At 44.0% G+C, this 23,030-nt stretch overlaps 1 protein-coding gene across 4 annotated transcripts in view; it reads right to left on the bottom strand.

The window, feature by feature from the left end:
- Nucleotides 1-1,019: 1,019 nt before the first annotated feature.
- YIPF1 (Yip1 domain family member 1) overlaps nucleotides 1,020-23,030 on the bottom strand; it is a 34,724-nt gene continuing 12,713 nt past the window's right edge. Inside the window, exons 6-10 of one of the 4 annotated variants that reach the window (XM_043461264.1) lie at nucleotides 21,642-21,758; nucleotides 18,160-18,326; nucleotides 17,635-17,817; nucleotides 13,394-13,524; nucleotides 1,020-1,240 (exon numbers count right to left, since the gene is read on the bottom strand). In XM_043461264.1, coding sequence (XP_043317199.1) covers nucleotides 13,435-13,524; nucleotides 17,635-17,817; nucleotides 18,160-18,326; nucleotides 21,642-21,758 — 557 coding nt within the window. In that variant the 3' untranslated portion in view covers nucleotides 1,020-1,240; nucleotides 13,394-13,434. The other 3 variants (XM_043461263.1, XM_043461266.1, XM_043461265.1) reach the window with 3 other exon arrangements.

Below are 23,030 nucleotides of genomic sequence, written 5' to 3'. Positions count from 1 at the left end.
GGGTCTCAGGGGCTCTGTGTCAGGAACTGGTGTCAAAGACCAAACAGGACAGAAGATTCTCCTAGCACCCCTATTCACAAGGACTTTAGGGGCCTTTGTTAGGAACTGGGACAGAAACTGACATATATAATATATATAAATATTCTTTTACAATATGCTTCTGGTCTTCAATAAGAGAAAAATCCTGTCACTTTTGGTAAGAGAGAAGAAGGAGAGATGACAGATGGCTTGTACAGGGGAATTCACAGGATCCACATGTGTAAGAAGCACTGCCTTGGGCAGCAGAAGCTAAGTATTCAACAAAGAGTGAGCCAGGGCACCAGTTCAAAGGGTGCCTGGAGAGTATGAAGGCCAAGTTCTTTGAAGAGTACTTGAAGACAAAAGAAATATTTAGCTGGAGAAAACTCAGGAGGCACAGAACAGCAGGTTTCAAACACCTGAAGTTATCAAAGGGAAAGAAGCTTAGACTTGACTTGAGAGCCCAGGGTTAGCGCTCGGACCAACCAGTGAAAACTGAAGAGGCCCTTCTCACAGCATGAGCGGTTCAGAAGGAATAGCTGCCTTGGTGAGGCTGAGGCTGGTGACCCCTGGGCAGGGACCACTGGACTGTCAGATCCACAGGATCAGGGACCTTGTCTGTTTTGTTCACTGCCCCAGTACCTAGAAAGGTGATCAGCACACAGTAGGTGCATAATATATGTATCTTTGTTGAATAAGGTAATGGAGGTGACATTCAGATTTGATAGGAGGTTTGCCAAGGTGACCTTAATCAGCTAAATGGTAGCCTGAATTTGTGCACAGCTTTCTTTATCTCTGTGTTGTTGTTTAGTTGCTATGTCCAACTCTTAGCTACTCCATGGACTGCAGCATGTCAGGCTTCCCTGTCCTTCACCATCTCCCAGAGTTTGCCCAAACTCAAGCCCATTGAGTCAGTGATGCCATCCAACCATCCTCATCCTCTGTCACCCCCTTTTCCTCCTGCCTTCAATCTTTCCCAGCATCAGGGTCTTTTCCAGTGAGTTGGCTCTTCACATCAGGTGGCCAAAGTATAGGAGCCTCAGCTTCAGTATCCGTCCTTCCAATGAATATTCAGGATTGATTTCCTTTAGGATTGACTGGTTTGATCTCCTTGCAATCCAAGGAGATTACCTGCATTATCAGCCTTCTAACTCCAAACGCGTCTTTGCAGCTGTCTCGAATACACATGACACGATACACAAATACACAGGGAACTCTGGTGCTAAAGAGGACAACAGAAACAGAGGGCAATCAGCAATCCTGACCTGGCAGAAACTCAGGTGTGGATGGTATGCATTTTAAACACAAAGTATAAAAAAGTGTCTTTGAGGTGTCACTGGTTTCTCCCTTTCATGAACGCTAGCCAGGAAGTAATACCACCTGGAAGAGGCACTCAAAGGGCTCTAAAAGGATTTTCCAAAATGTGTATGTCAAAATAGGTAATAGGTAAAATGTTCTTTTCTTTTTTAATATTTATTTACTTGGCTGCAGCACATGAGATCTTCATTTGCAGCATGCGCACCCTTAGTTGAGGCAGGTGGGATCTAGTTCCTTGACCAGATATCAAACCTGGGCCCCCTGCACCGACAGCACAGAATCCTAGCCACTGGACCACTAGGAAGGTCCTGGTAAGCAAGTTCTTCAAATGCACTGTTCAATACTTGGAGGAGGAAAAATTCTGATGTTCATTCTAACCGCAACACTCCAAAAGTTAGCACATGAAATCAAGACTCCCAGCAGCCTGCCGCAGGCTGACAGTAATACATCAAAGAAGAACCTGAGGTCAAAGTCATGAAGTACAGACACAGACATTATTATTATTATTTGCATTTTGTATTTATTTTGCAACCATTAGATTCAGTTGCCCACAGTCAGGTCACCAAAGACAAATTTTCAGACTATGAATCCAAAGCAAAGTTCACACTGTTTGGCCACTTGAGGACGGCAAGGGGAGCAGAGGCTCACCTGGGTAATCTGTACACAACCCAGAGACAAGCACCCAGTTAGGATGGAACCATCTCAGGGACTAAGGGCGTACCTAATGCGAAGCACACCACGTGACTGTGCGAGGCAAATGCCAGGCACCAAAGTAGCTCCCATCCCCTTGTGTTTCTCCCCAATCAGCGCACAGTCACAATGACAACCCACAGCACAACGAAGAGCTGAACGACCCGGGTCTCCACTCAACCACATTTAACTCTTGTTTGTTAAATAGGTGATGATGAGGCTTCAGTGTGGCACCCCCCACATGCTGGGTGTTGGGGCCATTCCATCCGTCTTCCTGATGGCTTTGCTTGTTCTGCTTTCCTGCAGCAGATGCCATGTCCAAAAGAGCCACACTCCAAAACCCATCGAAGAGAACTGAAGAGCAAAAAGAGTCATTCTCAAGACAAAGATGCCCCCACAAAGGAAGGATTCAGAGAGATAACTTCAACACCAGAGCAGTCTGCAGCCACCAGCTCACCAAACCTAGAGCTTTGAGTCCTGATTTACAGGTTACGGGGAAGACTTACTGCTAGATCGGAGATGACATTTTAAAGTTTTTCTCCATTTCTACTTGAGCTTGGTCTCTGGTATTGCCACACAGACTAAGTCAAGTAGAACCAAGAAAGTTTTTCTCCATTTCTTTGGAAACCCAGTGACTTCCTCTGACACAGATCCCAAAGCTACCTTCACCCAGTCTCCTCAAACTCTTCTTTGTGACTGCTCTGTTTGGTGCTAGAGGAGAAAAGATAAAAGAAAATATGGAAAAAAAAAAAAAAAAGGAAATATGGAAGGGACTTTCCTGGTGGTCCAGTGGTTAAGACTCCATGCTTCCACCGCAGGGCGCACAAGTTTGATCCCTGGTCATGGAACTAAAGCCCCACATGCTGCACACACAGTCAAAAAGAAAATAAAAAGAAATATGGAGGGAGAGAAAAAGATTCAGGAGCTGAGAGATGACTGTGTTTATGTAAACACAAGTTGGAATCAAGATTGCCGGGAGAAATATCAATAACCTCAGATATGCAGATGATACCACCCTTATGGCAGAAAGTGAAGAAGAACTGAAGAGCCTCTTGATGAAAGTGAAAGAGGAGAGTGAAAAAGTTGGCTTAAAACTCAACAATCAGAAAACTAAGATCATGGCGTCCAGTCCCTTCACTTTATGGCAAATAGATGGGGAAACAATGGAAATAGTGACAGACTTTATTTCCTTGGGCTCCAAAATCACTGCAGATGGTGACTGCAGCCATGAAATTAAAAGACGCTTGCTCCTTGGAAGAAAAGCTATGACCAACCTAGACAGCATATTAAAAAGCAGAGACAGTACTTTTCCAACAAAGGTCCATCTAGTCAAAGCTATGGTTTTTCCAGTAATCATGTACAGATGTGAAAGCTGGACAATAAAAAAAGGTTGAGTGCCAAAGAATTGATGCCTTCAAACTGTGGTGCTGGAGAAGACTCTTGCAAGTCCCTTGGATAGCAAGGAGATCAAACCAGTCAATTCTAAAGGAAATCAACCCTGAATATTCATTGGAAAGACTGATGCTGAAGCTGAAGCTTTGGTACTTTGGCCACCTGATGTGAAGAGCTGACTCATTTGAAAAGACCCTGATGCTGGGAAAGATGGAAGGTAGGGTGAGAAGGAGTGAACAGAGGACGAGATGGTTGGATGGCATCACCAACTCAATGGACACGAGTTTGAGCAAGCTCCAGGAGATGGTGAAGGACAAGGAAGCCTGGTGTGCTGCAGTCCATGTTGTCACAAAGAGTCAGACATGACTAAGCAACTGAACAACAACAAGCATAAGGCTATACAGGGGACAATGGCAGGATATGAGGCAGGATAAGTAGATTAGGGATAGACTGTGGCAATACAGGGAGTTTGGATTTTCTTCTTTAGATGACAGGAGGCCAAAAATAAATTAGTTTTTAAGTAGAAGAGTGATGCAGTCAAAGGCTTAGTCTGATTTATAAATTTTAAAGACCCTCATAGCTACATAACACCCACTGGTGGCTCAGCAGGTAAAGAATCTGCCTGCAATGCGGGAGACCTGGGTTCAATCCCCGGGTCGGGAAGATCCCCTGGAGAAGGGAATGGCAACCCACTCCAGTATTCTTACCTGGAGAATTCAATGGCTACAGTCCATGGGATCACAAAGTGTTGGACATGACTGAGCTACATATAGGATAAATCAGAAGGAGGAAAAAAAATGAGACAGAGAAACCCATCAAGCTATTACCGTAGTCTAGATGTGAGATGATCAGGTCCTTAACGCTGGATACGGTACTAATAGGGCAGATTTGAGAAATATTTCCAAGGTAGCATAGACAAGTTCTGCTGACAGGTAAGATGTGGACATTAAGAGGAAGGAATCTACATTGATGCTGAGGTTTCTAGCTTGAGTGGCTAGGTAGATTTCTTTTTTTTTCAGCCATGCTTTGTGGCTTACGGAATCTTAGTTCCTCGACTAGGGATTGAACCTGGGCCTTCAGCAGTGAAAGTGCAGAGTCCCAACCCCTGGACCACCAGGAAATTCCTCCATAGATTTCTTAATTTATCCAACAAATACTGATGGAGGACTCATGTGCCAAGCACTGAATACAATGATAATAAGGCAAAACATGATTCTAACTCTGAAGAAACTTACAGTCCAGCAGGGGAAACTATGGGATAAGCAAATATATAAAACACAATTTATGCAAGGTACAAAGAAAAGAGAAGTCACTCAGTAGTGTCTGACTCTTTGCGACCCTATGGACTGTAGCCTACTAGGCTCCTCTGTCCATGGGATTTTCCAGGCAAGAATACTGGAGGGGGTTGCCATTTTCTTCTCCAGGGGATCTTCTGACCCACGGATCGAACCCAGGTCTCCCACATTGCAGGCAGACGCTTTACTGTCTGAGCTACCAAGGAAGACAGGTACAGTGAAAGGGCATGATAAAGCATCAAACCTAGTCTGGAGTCAGGAGTGGATGGTAGTGCCATTCACTAAGACAGGAAAATGTAAGAAGATCTAGTTGTTGGGCAGATGAGTTTAATTTTGAACATGATGAATCTGTGGCATCTGTTGGTACACTTGGTTGAGGATTTGCAAGAAATGGGAACTTGGAAAGAGAGGTAGAGATATGGTCAAACCCAGGAAAGATGAATGTGGCAGAGAGGGGTTCCTAATGCATGGCCTTCCTCCTAAGAGAATGAGCCAGGCCTCCCTGAGGACCTCATCAGGGGAAATGTCACAATCAGGGTCAGCATTTAAACACACAACAAGGGTGATGCTGAGACAGGGGAGATCTGCCTAAATCTACCTGCTCGAGAAAAGAGAAAAGTGGCCAACCAAAGAGCTGTGAAAAGTACTTAGAGAAGGGGAGATGGTATAATGTGATGGAAGGACAGAACCTAAAGTCCTGATTGGCCTTCTGGTAAACATCGGCATTGGGTTCTGAAATGCCAAATAAAGGTAAGGACAAGCCAGCCCACAGGGAAGTCATGAAAAATTCTGTTTTTCTTATCTTTCTAGCTGTCTGTTCCAAATTAATGTCAAGACTGGAAAATGACATGAAGACAGAAAATTCCCTCCTCCCACTGCTAACTGTTACTAGGTGGCCTGTGGGGCAGAGGCTGGAATTCCTGGCACTTAGGCTGAGGATAGCAAGTAGGATACCTTTTGGGCCAGATGTGGTCCATAATGTCACCATCAGCCAGGGCTCTTTTGCCACTTTCAGGCCTAAGACTTGACTCCTGGTCACTTCTCCCCACTGTGGTAGGCCCTCTGTGGCATGCCCTGCTCCCCTCCTGGCCCCATCCTTGCATCCAAGCTGGACAATGTCAGACAACTGCCTCATCTGAGGTATTCCAATCAGAATATTATCTGGATTCTCTCTTTAACTTAGCAAGGCCTGCTAGTCTGTGTGATGCAGGCGATATAAAGTTGGACCGTGGGGGACTTTCCTGGTGGTCCAGTGGCTAAGACTCCCTGCTCTCAACGCAGAGGGTGGGCCTGGGGATTCAATCCCTGGTTGGGGAACTAGATCCTACATGCCACAACAAAGATCAAAGAGCCTGTGTGTTGCAACTAAGACTCGGAGCAGCCAAATAAATTTTTTAAAAAAGAAGAAGTTGGGCTGTAAAATCTGGGAAGGTAAGGACCTATCTCCATTATTCACTAGGGGCCCAGTCCTCAATGAAGAACAAGAGTTTCCAAGCAACTTGGCAAATGATCCAAGTTTTGAATGCCATGTTCAGTTCAGTTCAGTTCAGTCACTCAGTCGTGTCCGACTCTTTGGGACCCCATGATTCGCAGCACGCCAGGCCTCCCTGTCCATCACCAACTCCCAGACTTTACTCACTCATGCCCATCAAGTCGGTGATGCCATCCAGCCATCTCATCCTCTGTTGTCCCCTTCTCCTCCTGCCCCCAATCCCTCCCAGCATCAGGGTCTTTTCTAATGAGTCAACTCTTCGCATGAGGTGGCCAAAGTATTGGAGTTTCAGCTTCAGCATCAGTCCTTCCAATGAACACCCAGGACTGATCTCCCCTATGTATATAATCCTCCCTTGTTCAAAATCAAGCTTTCCCCAAATGCCTGCTGAATGCTGGGGCTATAATGGTAAATAAATCTCTGACCTCAAGGAACTCTCAGTCTATGAAATCACAGATAATAAGAAAATGGCCATAAAAGAGAAACATACCAAGAGCTCTACCATAGCCCAGAGAAATAAGTAAGTAATATTATCTGGAGAAGTAAAGCAAAACTTCATCAAGGATAGAATATCTGAAGTAGGTCCTAAAGAATAAATAGGAAGTTTCCAAGCAGACAAGGGAGGAAAAAGCACACTCTAGAACTTTGAAAAAAACTTCAAAGATTCTATTTTAATTGTTTAATCTTCTTTGTGCCACGCTGCACAGTTTGTGCGATCCTAGTTCCCCAACCAGGGATTGAACCTGGGCCCCAGCAGTGAAAACACTGAGTCCTAACCACTGGACTGCCAGGGAATTCCCTTCAAAGAGTTTAAAGTAACATTTCCAGTAATTAAAGGTAGTTTGGAACTTTTATTGCTAGATTATTCTAAGTGCACAGTGGATAAAACAGGTAAGTACTTATGTGGTGGGTTTCCCAAGTGGTGTAGTGGTGAAGAATCCACCTGCCAGTGCAGGAGATGCAGGAGACTTGGGTTCATTTCCTGGGTCAGGAGATCCCCTGGAGGAAGAACTGGCAACCTACTCTAGTATTCTTGCCTGGAGAATCCCATGGACAGAAGAGCCTGGTGGGCTGCAGTCCACAGGGCCCCAAAGAGTTGGACACGACTGAGCATCTAAGCACGCGCTTATGTGGCAGTCCAATTCTATCACCAATGGTATCAGTGAGAAGTGAAATCCTCAATACAGGAGGAAGGAGATATGAATATATGATGAAAGCAATTTGGTAAGAACTCTGTAGTACTAAACAGGAATTGGAAGTATCAATATGAACTCACAATGTCTGTTCTATCAAGCAAACAACAATCATACACATTGAAAAGGCCTGAAGACAATGACCAAGCCAATTGCAACAAGCAACACTGGCATCCAGATTGTGACCTGAAAATTCTATTTCCCCACTGAATGGAACCAGAAGTCCTTAGAGAAATGGCTCAGTCTGGATCTGGAACAGGAAAAGTTCAAAATGAGCCGAGAACATTTGGTTATAACAGACAGCAAAGGCAGTTAACAGAGACTCCTAGAGTTGTGCCAACAAGACCCAGGGGCCAACTGGTGTTCAAATATAGGACAATCTGAGCGTCAATAAGCATAATATTTGCAATGGCCTGAAACTAATTGGTCATTGCTGCAGAGTCCTAGTGAACCAAAGACAGTTTTGAAAGCAGGTCAAAAAGAAAAAAATCATTTATCTTTCTTTTCTTATACATAAGCTGTATCAATGGACACCCAAACAGATGAAAGGAAATTTTTATTAAAGAAATATTCTAGTTAATAAAGGAAGAAAGATAGAATTGAAATATCACTGTTTTAAAGCCCCTACTGAATTAATGAATCTAAGCATAGCTTATTAATGGCTCCTAATATCAAAAGAGAGATAATTAGACATTATGAGTTTATGGATGGAAGAATTTTACAGCACACATCAGGTAGTCTTGCCAAAAAAAACAACATATCTGAATCTGATCAAACCTTTACATACAACCATCAACTCACAGAAAACAGAGGACAGAGTTATATGTTAAATAATACCATGGAAAAACAATCAGCAAAATCCATGATAAATGAGCTTTCGACAAATAAATGGCAAAAGAAAAGAGAAACAGAAAGATGGAATAGAACTCTATAATTTAAAAGGCAATTAATTAAATTAAATTAAATGGCAATATTTTTAAAGGCAATTATCCTCCAATTAAAAAGAAAAAAAAAGGCATTTAAGGTGCCTTCCCGGGTGGTCTAGTGGCTAAGACTCTGCATTTCCAATGCAGGGGGCTTGGGTTTGATCCCTGGTCAGGGAACCAGATCCCATATGCTGCAACTAAAATATCCCATATGCTGCAAAGAAGATCAAAGACCCTGTGTGCTGCAATGAAGACCCAGTGCAGTCAAATAAATAAATTAATAATTTTAAAAATAAATAAAAGGCATTTAAGAGATACACTACCCAGTTGCAATATGAAATTCAAACACTGAATGTATTTGATATTAAAGAATTATGATTTTTAAAATGTGATTATGGTACTATAGCTAGGTTTTGAAAAGGGTGTGTGTGTGTGTGTGTGTGTGTGTGTGTGTGTATGTATATATATATATATATATATATATTTTTTTTTTTTTTAAAGATTGTTTTAGCCTTTTATGTTTATTTTTGGCCACACTACATGGCTTGTGGGATCTTAGTTCCCTGGCCAGGGATCAAACCCAGGGTCATGGCAGTGAAAGTGCAGAATCCTAACCACTGGACCGCCAGGGAAGTCTCTGAAAAGAGTATCTTTTATAGATACAGAATATAAATGCTTATGTATGAAAGAACAGGATGTTCTAGATTTGCATCCAAATAATACATGGAAAAGAGATGGAGAATATATGGGTATGTGGATGAGACAAGACTGGCTGTGAGTTGACAACTGTTGAAAGTAAAAGAGGGGAGGGGTACTTAGAGATTCGTTATACAATTCAGTCTATGAGACTGAAAGAGGAGAGTGAAAATGCCAGCTTAAAACTCAACATTAAAAAAAACCAAGATCATGGCATCCAGTTCCATCACTTCATGGCAAGTAAAAGGGGAGAAAGTGGAAACAGTGACAGATTTTATTTTCTTGGGCTCCAAAATCACTGTAGACAGTGACTGCAGCCATGAAATTAAAAGACACTTGCTCCTTGGAAGGAAAGCTATGACAAACCTAGACAGCATAGATATCACTATGCCAACAAAGGTCCGTATAGTCAAAGCTATGGTTTTTCCATTAGTCATGTATGAATGTGAGAGTTGGTCTATAAAGAAGTCTTAGGGCTGAAGAACTGATGCTTTTGAATTGCGGTGCTAGAGAAGACTCTTGGGAGTCCTTTGGGCTGCAAGGAGATCAAACCAGTCAATCTTAAAGAAAATCAGCCCTGAGTATTCACTGGAAGGACTGATGCTGAAGCTGAAGTTTCAATACTTGGGTCACTTGATATGAAGAGCCAACTCACTGGAAAAGACCCTGATGCTGGGAAAGATTGAAGGCAAAAGAAGAAAGGGATGGGAGAGGATAAGATGGTTAGATAGCATCACCAACTCAATGGACATGAATCTGAGCAAACTCTGGGAGATAGTGGAGGACAGAGAAGCCTGGAGTGCTACAGTCCATGGGGTCACAAAGAGTTGGACACAACTTGGTGACTGAACAACAACAACACATTTTCCACTAAGTAAATCAAATAAAAGAATAAAAGTTATTGTGTTGACCCACTTGCCATTGCAGGTTCTTCCAATTTTCCTCAAAGAAAGGGAACAAAGAAGAAAACTGAGAAAGAAATAGCCCAGGAATGGAAAATGGGTTCTCTAGGAAGGGACACTGCAGACATGGTGTGGAAAAGAATAAGGGGCTGTAAAAAATAGTGTTAGCTATGCTGTGAAATCATGCAGTTTGGATGCTGTGTTAAAGGGGATTATAGCACTGAGTTAAAGCTGATTTCAGAATAAAAGAGCAGATGTGTGTAAACCTAGTAAAAACATTTGAACCTTTGGCTTATGAAATGAACTCTTGACTTGAGTGAGTGAAAGGATAATTGCATGTAAACCCTGGGTATCAAATCAGGAGGGTTTTAATTACAAAGGAGTTTCCTGAAGCCCTCTGCTCATCTCTTAATAAAGCCCATATCACACAGCAGTATAATTATATGGCAGTCGCCCTCCTCTGGATAGAACCACTTGTCATTGCCCCGGGGAAGGCAGTTCTAGTCTAGATATGGTCCTTCAGACACTCCATCCCTCAAGTCAAAGTAAGACTCCCTAGGTTCACCAGGGTCCTGGCTCAGAGAAGAAATAGCACTGGCTCTAAGGTGACGTGCTGTGTGCTTAGTCACTCAGTCGTGTCCAACTCTTTGTGACCCCATGGACTGTAGCCCACCAGGCTCCTCTGTCCATGAGGATTCTCCAAGCAAGAATACTGGAGTAGGTTGCCATGCCCTCTCCAGGGGATCTTCCTAACCCAGGGATTGAGCCCAGGTCTCCTGCATTGCAGGCAGATTCTTTACCATCTGAGCCACCTGATAAATATATATAAAACAGGAAGGAAAGAACAAAGGAAGGAAGAAAGGAAAGAAGAAAGTCAAATATCCTTTATAATATCCCAACGACTTATGTAGGGGTAGCATCCCTGATTAAAAGTAATCAGAGGCTCCTCTATGATCCTGAGGTTCCAGGGAGAGAAGGGGTTAATGCTCTCCCAGAAATTCCTTTCAGGCTAAGCCCTCCAATGCACAGATTTACATGAGGAAGGTTATCTGCAAGATAAAAAGTCATCCCCCCCCCCCCACACCCCTGAAAGCTGGAAGTCCAGAGATTACAGTGGGAAGCACAGTCAGCTCATAAATCTGCAGGGCTCGGGGCTCTGGGCAGCCCTTCTCATTGACAAAGCAATTGATACTTCTGCCAGGGAGGCTCCAAAGAAACTGTTTGTCACTATCTCATTTAGAGTCTTGACACCAGCACCCTTCGATAGTTCAGCTGGTAGAGCGGAGGGCTGTAGAGGTGATTAGAGACTGGACACCCAAATGGAGACACTGACACCCAAGTTTATAGATTTCAGCAAAGCCCAGAGACCCCGAATCTGTGAAAATCAGGATGGGAGGTCAGCAAGGGCCCTGAGGGCTAGGCTCTTCCCAGATGCCAGTTTCTGACTTTCTTAAGGTTGTCAGCACCTGGGCCACTTGGTCTGGAGACATCATAACCAAAATGTATGGAAGGAAGTCCCAGCCCAGGAGCAGGCTGCAAGAGCCCCTCTCCAGGTTGATATCAGGTATTTCAAGGCAAGGCAGACAGCCAGACAGCTATGTGTCCTCCACCTCCGTCCCTCTGCATCTGGGCTCAGGTTTTCTTGTTCGAGGTGATGTGAGTCCACAGCACATCGCAGTGTCTCAGTGAATGGCCTGCATCTTCACTCTCCCAAAAACCACAGAAAGCCAACTGCTCTTTTCAGAAAAACGGGTAACCAATTGCTTCTGCTCAAGCAAGACCCTCTCTGTGAAGTCTTCCCCCAGGCCAAATGAGTCAGCGTTTCTGTGCTCCCACAGTGCCCATCAACTAACAGCTTGGCCATGGCACTTCTCACATAGCCTGGCCCACTGCCTGGTCCTTATCTGATGAGCTGTTTTACCCATGGACCAAGGTGCCTTGAGGCAGACTGTAGCTGATTTCCTAGATCCCCAGTGCCTCAAATAAACTTCGAGTGAGAGTGTAAATGGTGATCCAGGACTCAGCAAGCCAAGACACCTCTGGGTAAAAGCCCATATGTGACTCTTGCCTGAATCCTACAAAGTCACCTCCATCTACTCAACAGTATTGAAGCATTTGCTATGTCTGCGCCAGGTGGGCATTAGGCCAAGACCTGGGAGTGGAAGTGAAACAAGAGTCCCTTCCCCATGGACCTCAGATCCTGCCCTGAGGCTTTCTCTGCTAACAGTTAATGGAGTCCATTTGCAGGATGAGCTGGACCAAGCATGCAGACAAACAGTTATGCAAACAAGCTACCACATGCTCATTCTAAGGCAGCAGGCCCCGAAAAACAACCCGCTGAGGTAGTGGAAGGAAAATATTAGAACACTGATGAATATTTCTTTCTCATCAAAAAGTAAGGAATTAAGCTTTAATAGTTACTACATGGATTGACAACAGTCTTTGTAAATGCAAGTATGTGCCTGTGGCAGACAGACTCCAAAAAGAGGCGATATATGTATATGTATAGCTGATCCACTTTGCTGCATAGCAGAAATTAACACAACACTGTAAAGCAACTGTACTCCAATTTAAAAAAATAGACTTCACCTTCAAAATGCAAGGGGTACAGGTTTGATCCCTGGTCAGGGAACTAAGATTCCACATGCTTTGTGGCCAAAAATCCAGAACAGAAGCAATATTATAACAAATTCAATAAAGACTTTAAAAATGGTCAAAAAAAAATCTTTTAAAAAAGTGACATATAATAGAGGGCGTTAATGGGATCACAAGGTAAGCAATGACTGCTGGAAGGGAAGGAACACTTCAGATGACTAGATCGGCTAGTGCAAAGGCAGGATGCGTTCCGGTGATGGCAGCAACTCAGCAAGGCTGCAGGCTCGGAATACTGAGGAGTGGGAGGCGGAGGCGAGAGACCAGCCGAGGAGGATCAGGGTCCTCTTCCTGTACTCTGACACCCTAGGCTAACCACCGACAGTGGAATCATCAAAGAGGCCCGAAAACAAACCAGGCATGAGAACTGGTAACCTTCAGAGAACAGCATGAGTAATTAAAGAGGGGTCATACTCAGGGTCTGAGGCCAGCCTCAGAGAAAGTCACAGGGAAACTAGAGAGAACGACCAGACTGTAATCAAATGGAATAAATCTATATTGTGTTGCTAGGGAGGGGACAGGGAGTAGAGAAGATGCTGGATCCAAAAGGCAGGAACTTCTCTTACAGAAGAATCTGGGAGCTCATGTTTCCCAAACGGATAAAGACAGATGAGTGAAAGTAAAAGTGTTAGTCAAGTTTCCCAAATGGATAAAGCCAGATGAGTAGACTTCCCAACTGAAGCCTCACCAAGAGGACATACACATGGACACGTGTGTGCACACACACCACACTGGACCGTTCTGATGGATAAAAGGGCCCAGGCCTCTTGGTGTTTGATGTTAACAACAGGATTGATGTCCCTGCCCATTGCTACCGTACCTCACAGCGAGAAGATGAAAGATACTTTCTTGCTTTCCTCTTTAGCTGGACTTGGCTGCTACAACTGTTTGGTTTGGGGCAGCTGTGCTTGTTAGGAGATGGTCCATCTCTGGTGCATCAAAAAAGTAGGCCTGCAGGAAAAGGAGACCCAGGAGGAGAGTTAAAAAATAATGGTCCAGGTCAATGTCCTAGATTCCACGCTAAGAGCACTTCTGGGCTCTCGTGGCCCCTACATTTTCCCCACCGCTCTGGTCATCACTGACCTGTCTCTATTTCTATCTTGTACTCGACTGCATGCCTTTTAAAATTTTGCTACCATTTATTAAGCACTTGCTACCTATGACTCAATCTTCATAACAGCCTGGTAAGGTTGTTCTCATCACTCTCCTCTGACAGATGAAGAAAGTGAGGCTCAGGCAGGCTGTCATCTGACCAGGCACACATGGCAGCAAGAGATGCAGGCAGGACTCAAAGGTCCGTCTTTCCAACTGCAAAGCTCAAGTTGTTAATCACACAGCCGCTCCTCTAAAGACCGTGTCCTTCTTGTCTCCGCATCACCAGCCCCTCATGCAGGGCCTGGCGCACTGTGTATACAATCAATACTTAATGAACTGAACCGAGACAGGCTGCTGCTAAACCAGTCGGCTCCCTCTAAAGACCTTTCAAAGAAAGGGCTGGGCAGCCTTTACCTCTTAATTCTTCAGCCTGGAAATGAAAGGTTTGATAAGTGCTTCCACTCACCACCTACAATTTAACTGTCAAAAATCAGAAGGAGGTGGAAGACTGGAAAACATTAAGGAGGATCTTCCCACCTGTTTTGGTGTCTGAGAAGCCTAATGTGAGCCCAGGAAAATACCAGACTCATAGCCTTGAATGAGGGTTGTTCAAAGGACAGGTGAACCCATTAATAAATCCGTGACCACTGCCTGCGCTTCATTCCTGCCTGGAGCAGGGACCTCGGGAAGGTGAAAAAGATAAAAAATCACCAAGAACCATCTCACCAGCTTTACCCTCTATCCGCCAGAAGGGGGCGCCAACACATCGCACTGGAGTTTCCCCAAGGCACTTTCTATTTCAAGTTAGCACTTCAACAGTCCATTTCAGAAGAAGTTTCTAGCTGCAGACTCCCTCTAGTTTGTCACGTCCCTGGAGAAATGCTATTAGTTTTGAAAGCCTTCCTACCCAGCGCCCCTTCCAGCAGCTGTTTTCTGAAGGAGGAGAAGAATGGTGTTAACCCGAGCAGAGGCCAGGCCACACTGCCCGCGTTTGTTAACTCACAGGTGCTCTGGGCCAAGATGCCCCCAGGAGGCGAGAACAGCGACTCTCTTCCAAGGCTCCTGGAGGAAAGCCTCCCCAGACAGAACTAGCCGGGAAGCCCAGGTTCTAAACCTTGCTCTGCTAGGAACTCACACTATGACTTTGGACAAGTCTTATCTGTAGAATGAAAGGACTGTAAAAATAATCCCTAATTAATTTCACAAACAACAGGGCAAAGACATTCTGTCTGTAGCTGTAACCACCTCAAACATAGGCTTGCATGCATGCTCAGTCACTTCGGTCATGTCCGACTCTGCGACCCTACAGACTGTATCCTGCAGAGGAACCAATAGGTTTGGGCATCTCCAAACATACCAGCTAAGAACGCACCCTCTATTGCCTACTCTAGTACCTACTCTAGTGCCTCCTTAGTCATCCCTGCCACGTGTATTCCAGGATCAACTTAGAGATCAGGAACAGGTACAAGCGCCAAGGAGCCCTTGGAAGGTGTAGGGCTGTCATACACTTCACTTCACTGAAGCAAAAACACCATTTCACGTTTTCTGTTGGAGAGTAGAAGGCCAAGCTGTCCAGTTCAGCCGGTGCCCCTCAGCTCCAATAACTCCCCTGATACTTTTTCTCCCATACAATGATGATAACTGTATGCATCATTCATCCTTACAACAGCAAAAATGTTACCATGTCTTTACTTCTTCTAAGTGAGGAGGTAGGGTGCAGAGGGGCGAACTAGTAAGCAAAAAAGCAAGGAGTGATGGAGCTGAGACTAAAACCTGTCTCCTAACGTCTGCCTCCACCCTCCTGCATTGTGCATCTCCCCCAGAAAAGACAGGAGGAGGCCATCTCCAGGGTGGACAACAGAACCCAAGCACAGTGATCTCCTGGCTAAACAGACAGTTCCCTTCCTCGAGGAGAGAAAACTGTGCCTCCCCTCCAAGACCTGCGATCGGCTCCCTGCTCCACCATCCAACCTGCCCCATTTCTCTGAGCCCCTCAGAACTGGACAGGGCAATGTCTTTTCCCCTGCCTCCTTCTCTCCCCCAACTTCTCAACCAGGCGTGTGCATCTGTGTGTATGCGCATGCCTGACTGTGTGTGTGTTTGTGTCTGTGTATGTGATGCGTAAGAAGTTCAGGAGAAAGATGGGAAGCCACGAGGGAGAGGCATCAATGAAGGGGCACCATCCTTTTTTGTGACCTGGGACCACTCTTACTGGGGGACTCGGCAGAACAGGCCACACAGTGGCCCTGGCAATTTCTGATAACCCAGGGCTCTTTTAATAACTTCTTTACATCTGAAAAAAACTATCACAGTATGTGAAGGGTTTTCACAGCCATTTCACTGAGTCTCACTAAAGCCCATGAAATACAAATCTCCCTGACAGACAAGGAAGCCCAGGTTCTGAGTTAAGTCACTAGCCTGAGTTCTCAATGCCAGGGAGTTCCCAGTCTAGTGTCCTTTCTGCTTGGTTATGATGCTCTCTTTTAGAAAACTGCTGAGTAGTAAGATGGGCAGGTAAACCCTAACTTCAGTGTCATTTACCCCAAGAGGGAGTAGTAGGCATTGGAGGTAAAAGATCCTGGCCACAGGTACCGAATTAAATTAAAGACTGCCTCCCTGCTCTGCAGCCCTGTCTGCCTTGCTCCTCTCTATTCTTTACAGAACTGAACATGGCAATACCTTTCTCCTGCCTCCTTTCCTTCACCAACTTCTTAACAAGGAACGTAACACACACACACACAAAATTCAAAACAGAGATGGGAAGATGCCAGGAGAGGCATTACATCAAGAGAAGTCAGTTTCAATGAAAAGCACATTCTTCCTCAGCAGACAGGAGGGTCACAGCATTTGAAGGCATCAGTCCAGAGGTTCCAAGTACCAAACATGACGTGTGTCATTCTGCTGCAAGTCCTCTGTCTCAAGGGGTTAAAGCTTAGACACAAGTAAAATGCATGTCAACCAACCCTCTGTTTCAGAACTTGGCACTTTCTATGAGACTTGTTGAATGATAAAGTATTGAGATCTTATTAAAGCATTCAATGAGACTATGATTGTCTAGAGAAAATATTAAAGATCAAACAGTGCCAAAGATATATTAACTCCTGTTGCAAAGCCTGACCAACAGTCTGGCCATGTGCTATGGTGGATATCTTCCTGTGGGCATCAATGACCTTAACATTCGTAGACTCAGAATTTTTAAAAAACCTATACCAGGCCTGGTTAAGGCTACTGGCAGCAAACTTCGTACACAGTGTGTAGAGAAATTAAAAAACCATATCTCCTTAGGATCAAAGAAAATGGACCTAATTTATGGGAATTTATGGGACAAGTTTTAGGTTAAGTGCTTTATCTGTATTATTTTATCCTCAGAACAACTTTCTATGGCAAGAACTATTATACCCATGTTACAGATTAAGAGATTCAGAAAAGTTAGGTTCCCTGCCCAAGTTTACACAGCTGGTGAGTGATAGAGCTGATCTTTAACCTGGGTGTGTCTGACTCAAAAAGTACATGCTCTTCCTAAAAAGATACCCTAACACATTAACTTAAACATTGTTTTAAATGTTGTTCATCTTAAAGATAACTTCTCTTTTCTATTTTGACTTCATTCTCAAGTTCACCATCTGAGTATGTGCAAAAGCCCAGCAAAGGCATCCAGAGGTGGAACTCCCCGACCCCTGATCTCCAGCCTTACGTGAAGACACTCATTCATCCCTACTTCCTCTAGCCAGACACCAAATCTCAACCAAACTTCAGAAATCAGGTAAAGTCAGAAAAAAAAAGAAATTAGTTAAAGTCAGAGATTATAACCAAATTCTCATGACTATTATTTCTCATCCAGCAGAGCCTATTTAAAACAATATCTATTCCAGGGAGCCAGCTTTTAAAGAACCATGGTGTCTAACAGTTTGAGGTCTTAGCATGGCATCTAAAGAACACCAGAAGAGCATCGGAATGAGACCGTACCAAGCAGCCCACAGAAAGCAGCATGTGAAGCAACACGATCGTCACAATTGTGGCCAATGCGATGCGTCGGTTGTCCTCACGGACAGCTGGCCAAAAGGTCATTGCCAAGACAGAGCCCGAGACGCCGAGGGCAATCATAACTAGAACCCAGCGGACTGCTTTCTGGGGGATGATCCACAGTATCTGAAAGAAAAGGAGGGTGGGGAGGCTTTGTTCAGAGAGGCATTTGTTCATTCCAGGCCCATGTGCTCGTAAAGGCCCGGGAGCCTGTCAGCAGTGGAGCCCTAGCTGCCACTCGGGTTTCCCAGCACAGCCCAGAGAAATTCCACCCGCGTGGAGACCGAGGGGAATGCTTCCCTGATGAAGGGCCCAAGATCCAGGGAAGGCACTAGGCTCCCCGACCCCCATTCCCACAAAATTTCTAAATTCCAGGGGTATTTTTTCAGATGCACATCGGTGTTAGGTTAGATACAATGATGCCAGCTGAGTAATTGTGGTCTCACTCAGAGTAAGTGTGGTACTTACGGCCGTGGGGATATAAATGAAGAGCGAATATCCATAGACGCATACAATCTCCAAAAATGAATAGGAAACGATGTTCATAACTTTACTGTTTCTCCATACAAGGAAACCCCAGAGTGCGAGAGGGACCAGCCAGGCGTAGGCATAGATGATTGTGGCTGCGATGGACACTGAGGGCGAGAAGTTACAAGTTGCAATTCCACTGTCACGGGACTTCTGGGACCCACTGGACTTACTTCCCGCAGGGCTGTCCATCTGCCTCCCTGGGTCAGGGGATGATGTCTTCCTGGTTTCGGCCCCTGAGCCTGGCAAGGTACCCAATAAGCAGCAGGTGCTCGATAAATGTGCTGAATCAATGTTCCTTCAGCATCTGTCTTTGTGATGATGACTAGTAGTCTCTCCTACGGCTTCTATAATTCACTTTATAACTAACAACTAATAGTATTAAACAACTGAATTATGTACTGAAATACATTCGAGGACCACACTACAAGTATTTAAATACACGGAGCATTTCAATCAAATCAAAGTCGACTATCCCCTTGGAAGAACATGTCCTCTTTCCTAATGTAACAAAAGCTGACACTGATTTCTTTAGCAAATTTATGAAAATACCCTGGGAACAGATTAACTTGTTCTGTGTGCTATTTAGAGTTCCTTCTGTCTCTGAAACAGGGAGTTTCAGCTCATTGATGAATTGCTTAAACTATTCTCCAGTTCCACTTTCTTCTTTAAATAATTCTTGTCTCTGTGGTGGAAATGCTACTGAGTGACTCCTCAGAGCAGCAGTGTTCACTGCATCACTTACTGTCCGTCCCTCCTCCTTCCTAGCAGCAACATGCCCTAGAGGGTTCGGCTTCACTCTTCTGGAGTGGAGGATCATAACTGTGGCTCAGTCCACAACACCAGCCCTTCCCACGTGAAAATCAGCAGGTAATCCATCAAATGCTCTTGGCAAGAACAAAAGCACTCCTAGCCACTATGGCCAGGCTCTGGGTAAGATACGTGATTGTCTAAAACATTCTCCAGCTCCCAGAGCAGCTTTTTCATATAAGTAACTCTGTCATTAAGTCAAATGTAATTTTGCTGATCTACTGCCTTTTTCTTGAATAACGAAAGGAAGAGGAAGGAAACGGCTACTGTGACTGCAGCTGTCCGCTGGGTGTCAGGCATTACACTGAGAGCTTTACTGAGAGGTGAGGCTGTGTAACAATCAGAGCTACAGACTGTATATACAGACTCTAATCCTACCTCTGCCACCTGTTGTTTAGTCCCTAAGTCATGTCTGATTCTTTGCCACCTCATGGACTGTAGCCCGCCAGGCTGATCTGTCTGTGGCATTTCCCAGGCATGAAATGCTGGAGCGGGTTGCCATTTCCTTCTTCAAGGGATCTTCCCAACCCAGGGGTTGAACCCAGATCTCCTACCAGGCAGGCGGATTCTTTACCACTGAATCACCTGGGAAGCCCAGCTCTGTCATTTATATTAATAGATGAGTAAACCTGGGTGGTGAGTTACTTAACCTTCCTGCCTCAGTATCCTCATCTGCAAAATGGGAATCATTACGGCACACTACCTTATAAGACTATTAGAATTAAATGAGTAAAAACAGGTATATTTAGAACACTGATAAATAATAAATGCCCAATCAAGAATAAACTTTTTATACTGTTAACTAATATATAAATACATTATTTCATATAAACTATATCTTTAGAGATGAGGAAATAAGATCAGAGAGCTAAGTGGTTTGGTTAGGGTCAAATAATGAAAAAGCAGGGAAGCAGGATCTGACCTTGGATGTGTCACTTACACTCTTTACATAAAATGGAAAAATATTTACTGATTGAGTCAATGACGACCTTACTAGCATATATATCCCAAGACTCCCTGACACTGGGATGCCCAGTCCAACAGGAATAAGAACAGACAAGGACCCCCGTCCCCTGCCCTCCCCGCTTCCCTCCCAGCTTCCACACCCCCAGGTAGGGTGATTCACTCCTCTTCTTTGTCAATATACTTCTACAGACCTCTGATACAGAAATTAACACAAGCCATTCATTACAGCAATATCCATTACCTATTTTTCTTTACTTAACCACTGAACTACTTAAAGGCAGATTGATAGCTCATGGATAACAATGATTGAGTTAAATTTAAACCAAGGTCACTCAACAAATGGGAGTTGAGACTGACTCCATAATAGAGGAGAGAAGGGAAAACAGGCACGGAGAGTGGATGGGGAGGAAAGGAAGGCTACATGGACACACAGACAGGTAAATACATTATTCCGTAGACACACAGGTATGTGTACATACATATAAAGCAACAGTTCGTTTTACCGAATTCTTTTTGTACAAGGCACTATTCTAACCTCTTTACAGACATCACTTCTTTATTCTTACAATAGCCCTATAGTATAGATATTCTTATTCCCATTGCACTGGCAAGCAATCTGAGGTCAAGAGAGATGAAAGAATTTGCCCAAGAACGTAGAAGCCGGCAAGTAAAGATGGAGGCAGGAGCCGATGGCTGGGTGCCCAAGCACATGCTCTTCCACAGCTTCTCAACAGGAGAGCAGGCCGTCAGGGCCAGAGCGAGGGAGAGAGAGGACAGAGGAGGGGCAAAGGCCAATCTCCTGCACAGCCAAACGCTCCTACCTTGGGTGGCTGTCATCTGCAAGTCCCTAAAAGCTGTTTTTTTGCCCCCAGCTATCCAATACTGCCACATGAAAGGAATTTTTGTTTTATTTATTTTTTTGACTGCACTGCACAGTTTGTGGGATCTTAGTTCCCAACCAGGAATCAAAGTCAGGCCCCCAGCAGTGGAAGCACAGTATCCTAACCACTGGACCACCAGGGAAAGTCCCTAGAAAGGCAGTTTTAAAATAAGAATGGCACCCACAAGCCCATCCTCACTAGGACACTCTGACCTCTGCATTCTCCCTTCTCGGCCCTGACCATCTGCAGACTTCTCTGTAACAAAACTGCTAACAGCACTGGCATAAGTTTGGATTATGAGTTCTCCACGTTGTTCTAAGGGCTTCATAATTAATGGCTACAAGACCTAGCTAGCTGAGTCGTCATGCCTTAAATAACAAGGCCCCGACTGCTTCTAAGAGTTGGATAATATAAATAATGCTACAGTGGAGACTTTTCTACACACTGCTTTTTACTTATTTTGTACATTTTTCTTTGGAGACATTCTGATTGCCATGGGGCCTTGCCTTACAGTTTTCCAGAAGAGTACACAGATTCACAATATTGTGAATATACTTAATGCCCCTGAACTGCACACATAAAAATGGTTAAAATGCAACAGTTTAGGTTATTTTAACAAAAGATAAAAAGCCTACGTGGATTTATATGGATGGATGATTAGTTTTGAACCCTTAGACAGGAAAATGGGCTGCAGGACCTACAGACGGGGGTCCAAGAACTCAGTTACCAACTGAGAGCATTCCAGGTAAGTCAAGATTCACCAACCTTTTCGGAATTCAGGCACATAGTGGTACGTCTTCTCTCCCAGATGGATTAAGAAGTTGGAAAGATTCCCACTGATTGCTATGGCAAAGACCAATGTGGCACAGATCCAAAAGGGGCCTGCAAAGCAAACCAGAAAATTCAGACAAGAAAATGATGAACCAGCTTCATGGAAGCAACGGAAAATGAAGTTTAGATGGAATTAGTACTCGTTAAGTGGGAATTTTCTTTTTAAAAGGTCAAATACACAACTCAGTAATTAGCTGCCTTAAAGACAGTGGGGATTGAAATGCACAGAACAAAACACCTTCCCCAATTAGCTGAATGAAGACACTGATTTGTTTATGTATCTCTTATTGGAAGAGCATCCAAAAAAATTCATGGGCATTTTGTTAAACCTTCACAGATTTAACAAACCTGTGGAGGATACAGAAAGCAAAGGTTACTTCCTTTACATAAGTATCAAATGTTAATGCCAGAGAAAAAAATAATTAAAGTTATATAGGTCCTTTGTTGTCTAAACAGAAGAGCAGGGCAAGAGTTCATTTAAGGAAACAGTTCATTTAACCTAACAAATCACCATGGGTATCTATGTGTGTGAGTGCGTATGTAAGCCTTCTTTTTTTTTTTTTATGAAAAAGTAATACACACACATAGTTCATTATTCAAAAGGCACAAAAGGGGATACAGAGAATATTAACCTTCTTTCCTCTCTGCTCCATAGCTATGCATTCTCCTCCACAGAACTCACCAGCATAACCAGTTTCTGGTGAACCCCGCCAGAGATTTCTATACACATAAAAGCAAATGTATATTTGTGTGCGTGCTTTAAAGAAATGCTAACATGCATATGTATTTCCACCTTATCATGTCCTGGAGATTCTACTATAGCTATTTATAAGTCACTTCAGTCGTGTCTGACTCTATGCGACCCTATTGACTGTAGCCCACCAGACTCCTCTGTCCATGGAATTCTCCAGGGAAGAATTCTAGAGTGGGTTGTCATGCCCTCCTCCAGGGGATCTTCCCAACCCAGGGACTGAACCCATGTCTCTTATGTTTTCTGCACTGGCAGGGAGATTCTTTACCACTAGCGCCACCTGGGAAGCCCATAAAATTCAGCTTATTCTTTTTAATGAGAATAAAATATTCCACTGAGTGGATGAGTACACCATGCTTTAGAAGTCCCTTTCATCATTTTGCTTGATTTCATGACCACTCTTGTTTCTCCCCATCTAGAAAAAGGACTATTTGAACAAATACAATTCATAAATCTAGAGATTTTAATAAATTTTATGAATTTCATGTTTCAATTTCAGTAATATTCTGTAGGGTTGGTTTTTTTTTTTTTTTTTTGGATAATTGTAGGCACCTTGACATATCACAAAATTA

This window comes from Cervus canadensis, chromosome 2 (assembly GCF_019320065.1).
Source record: "Cervus canadensis isolate Bull #8, Minnesota chromosome 2, ASM1932006v1, whole genome shotgun sequence".
NCBI lineage: Eukaryota > Metazoa > Chordata > Mammalia > Artiodactyla > Cervidae > Cervus > Cervus canadensis.
Note: the sequence above shows the minus strand (reverse complement) of the source record. Positions and strands in the feature narration are given on the sequence as shown.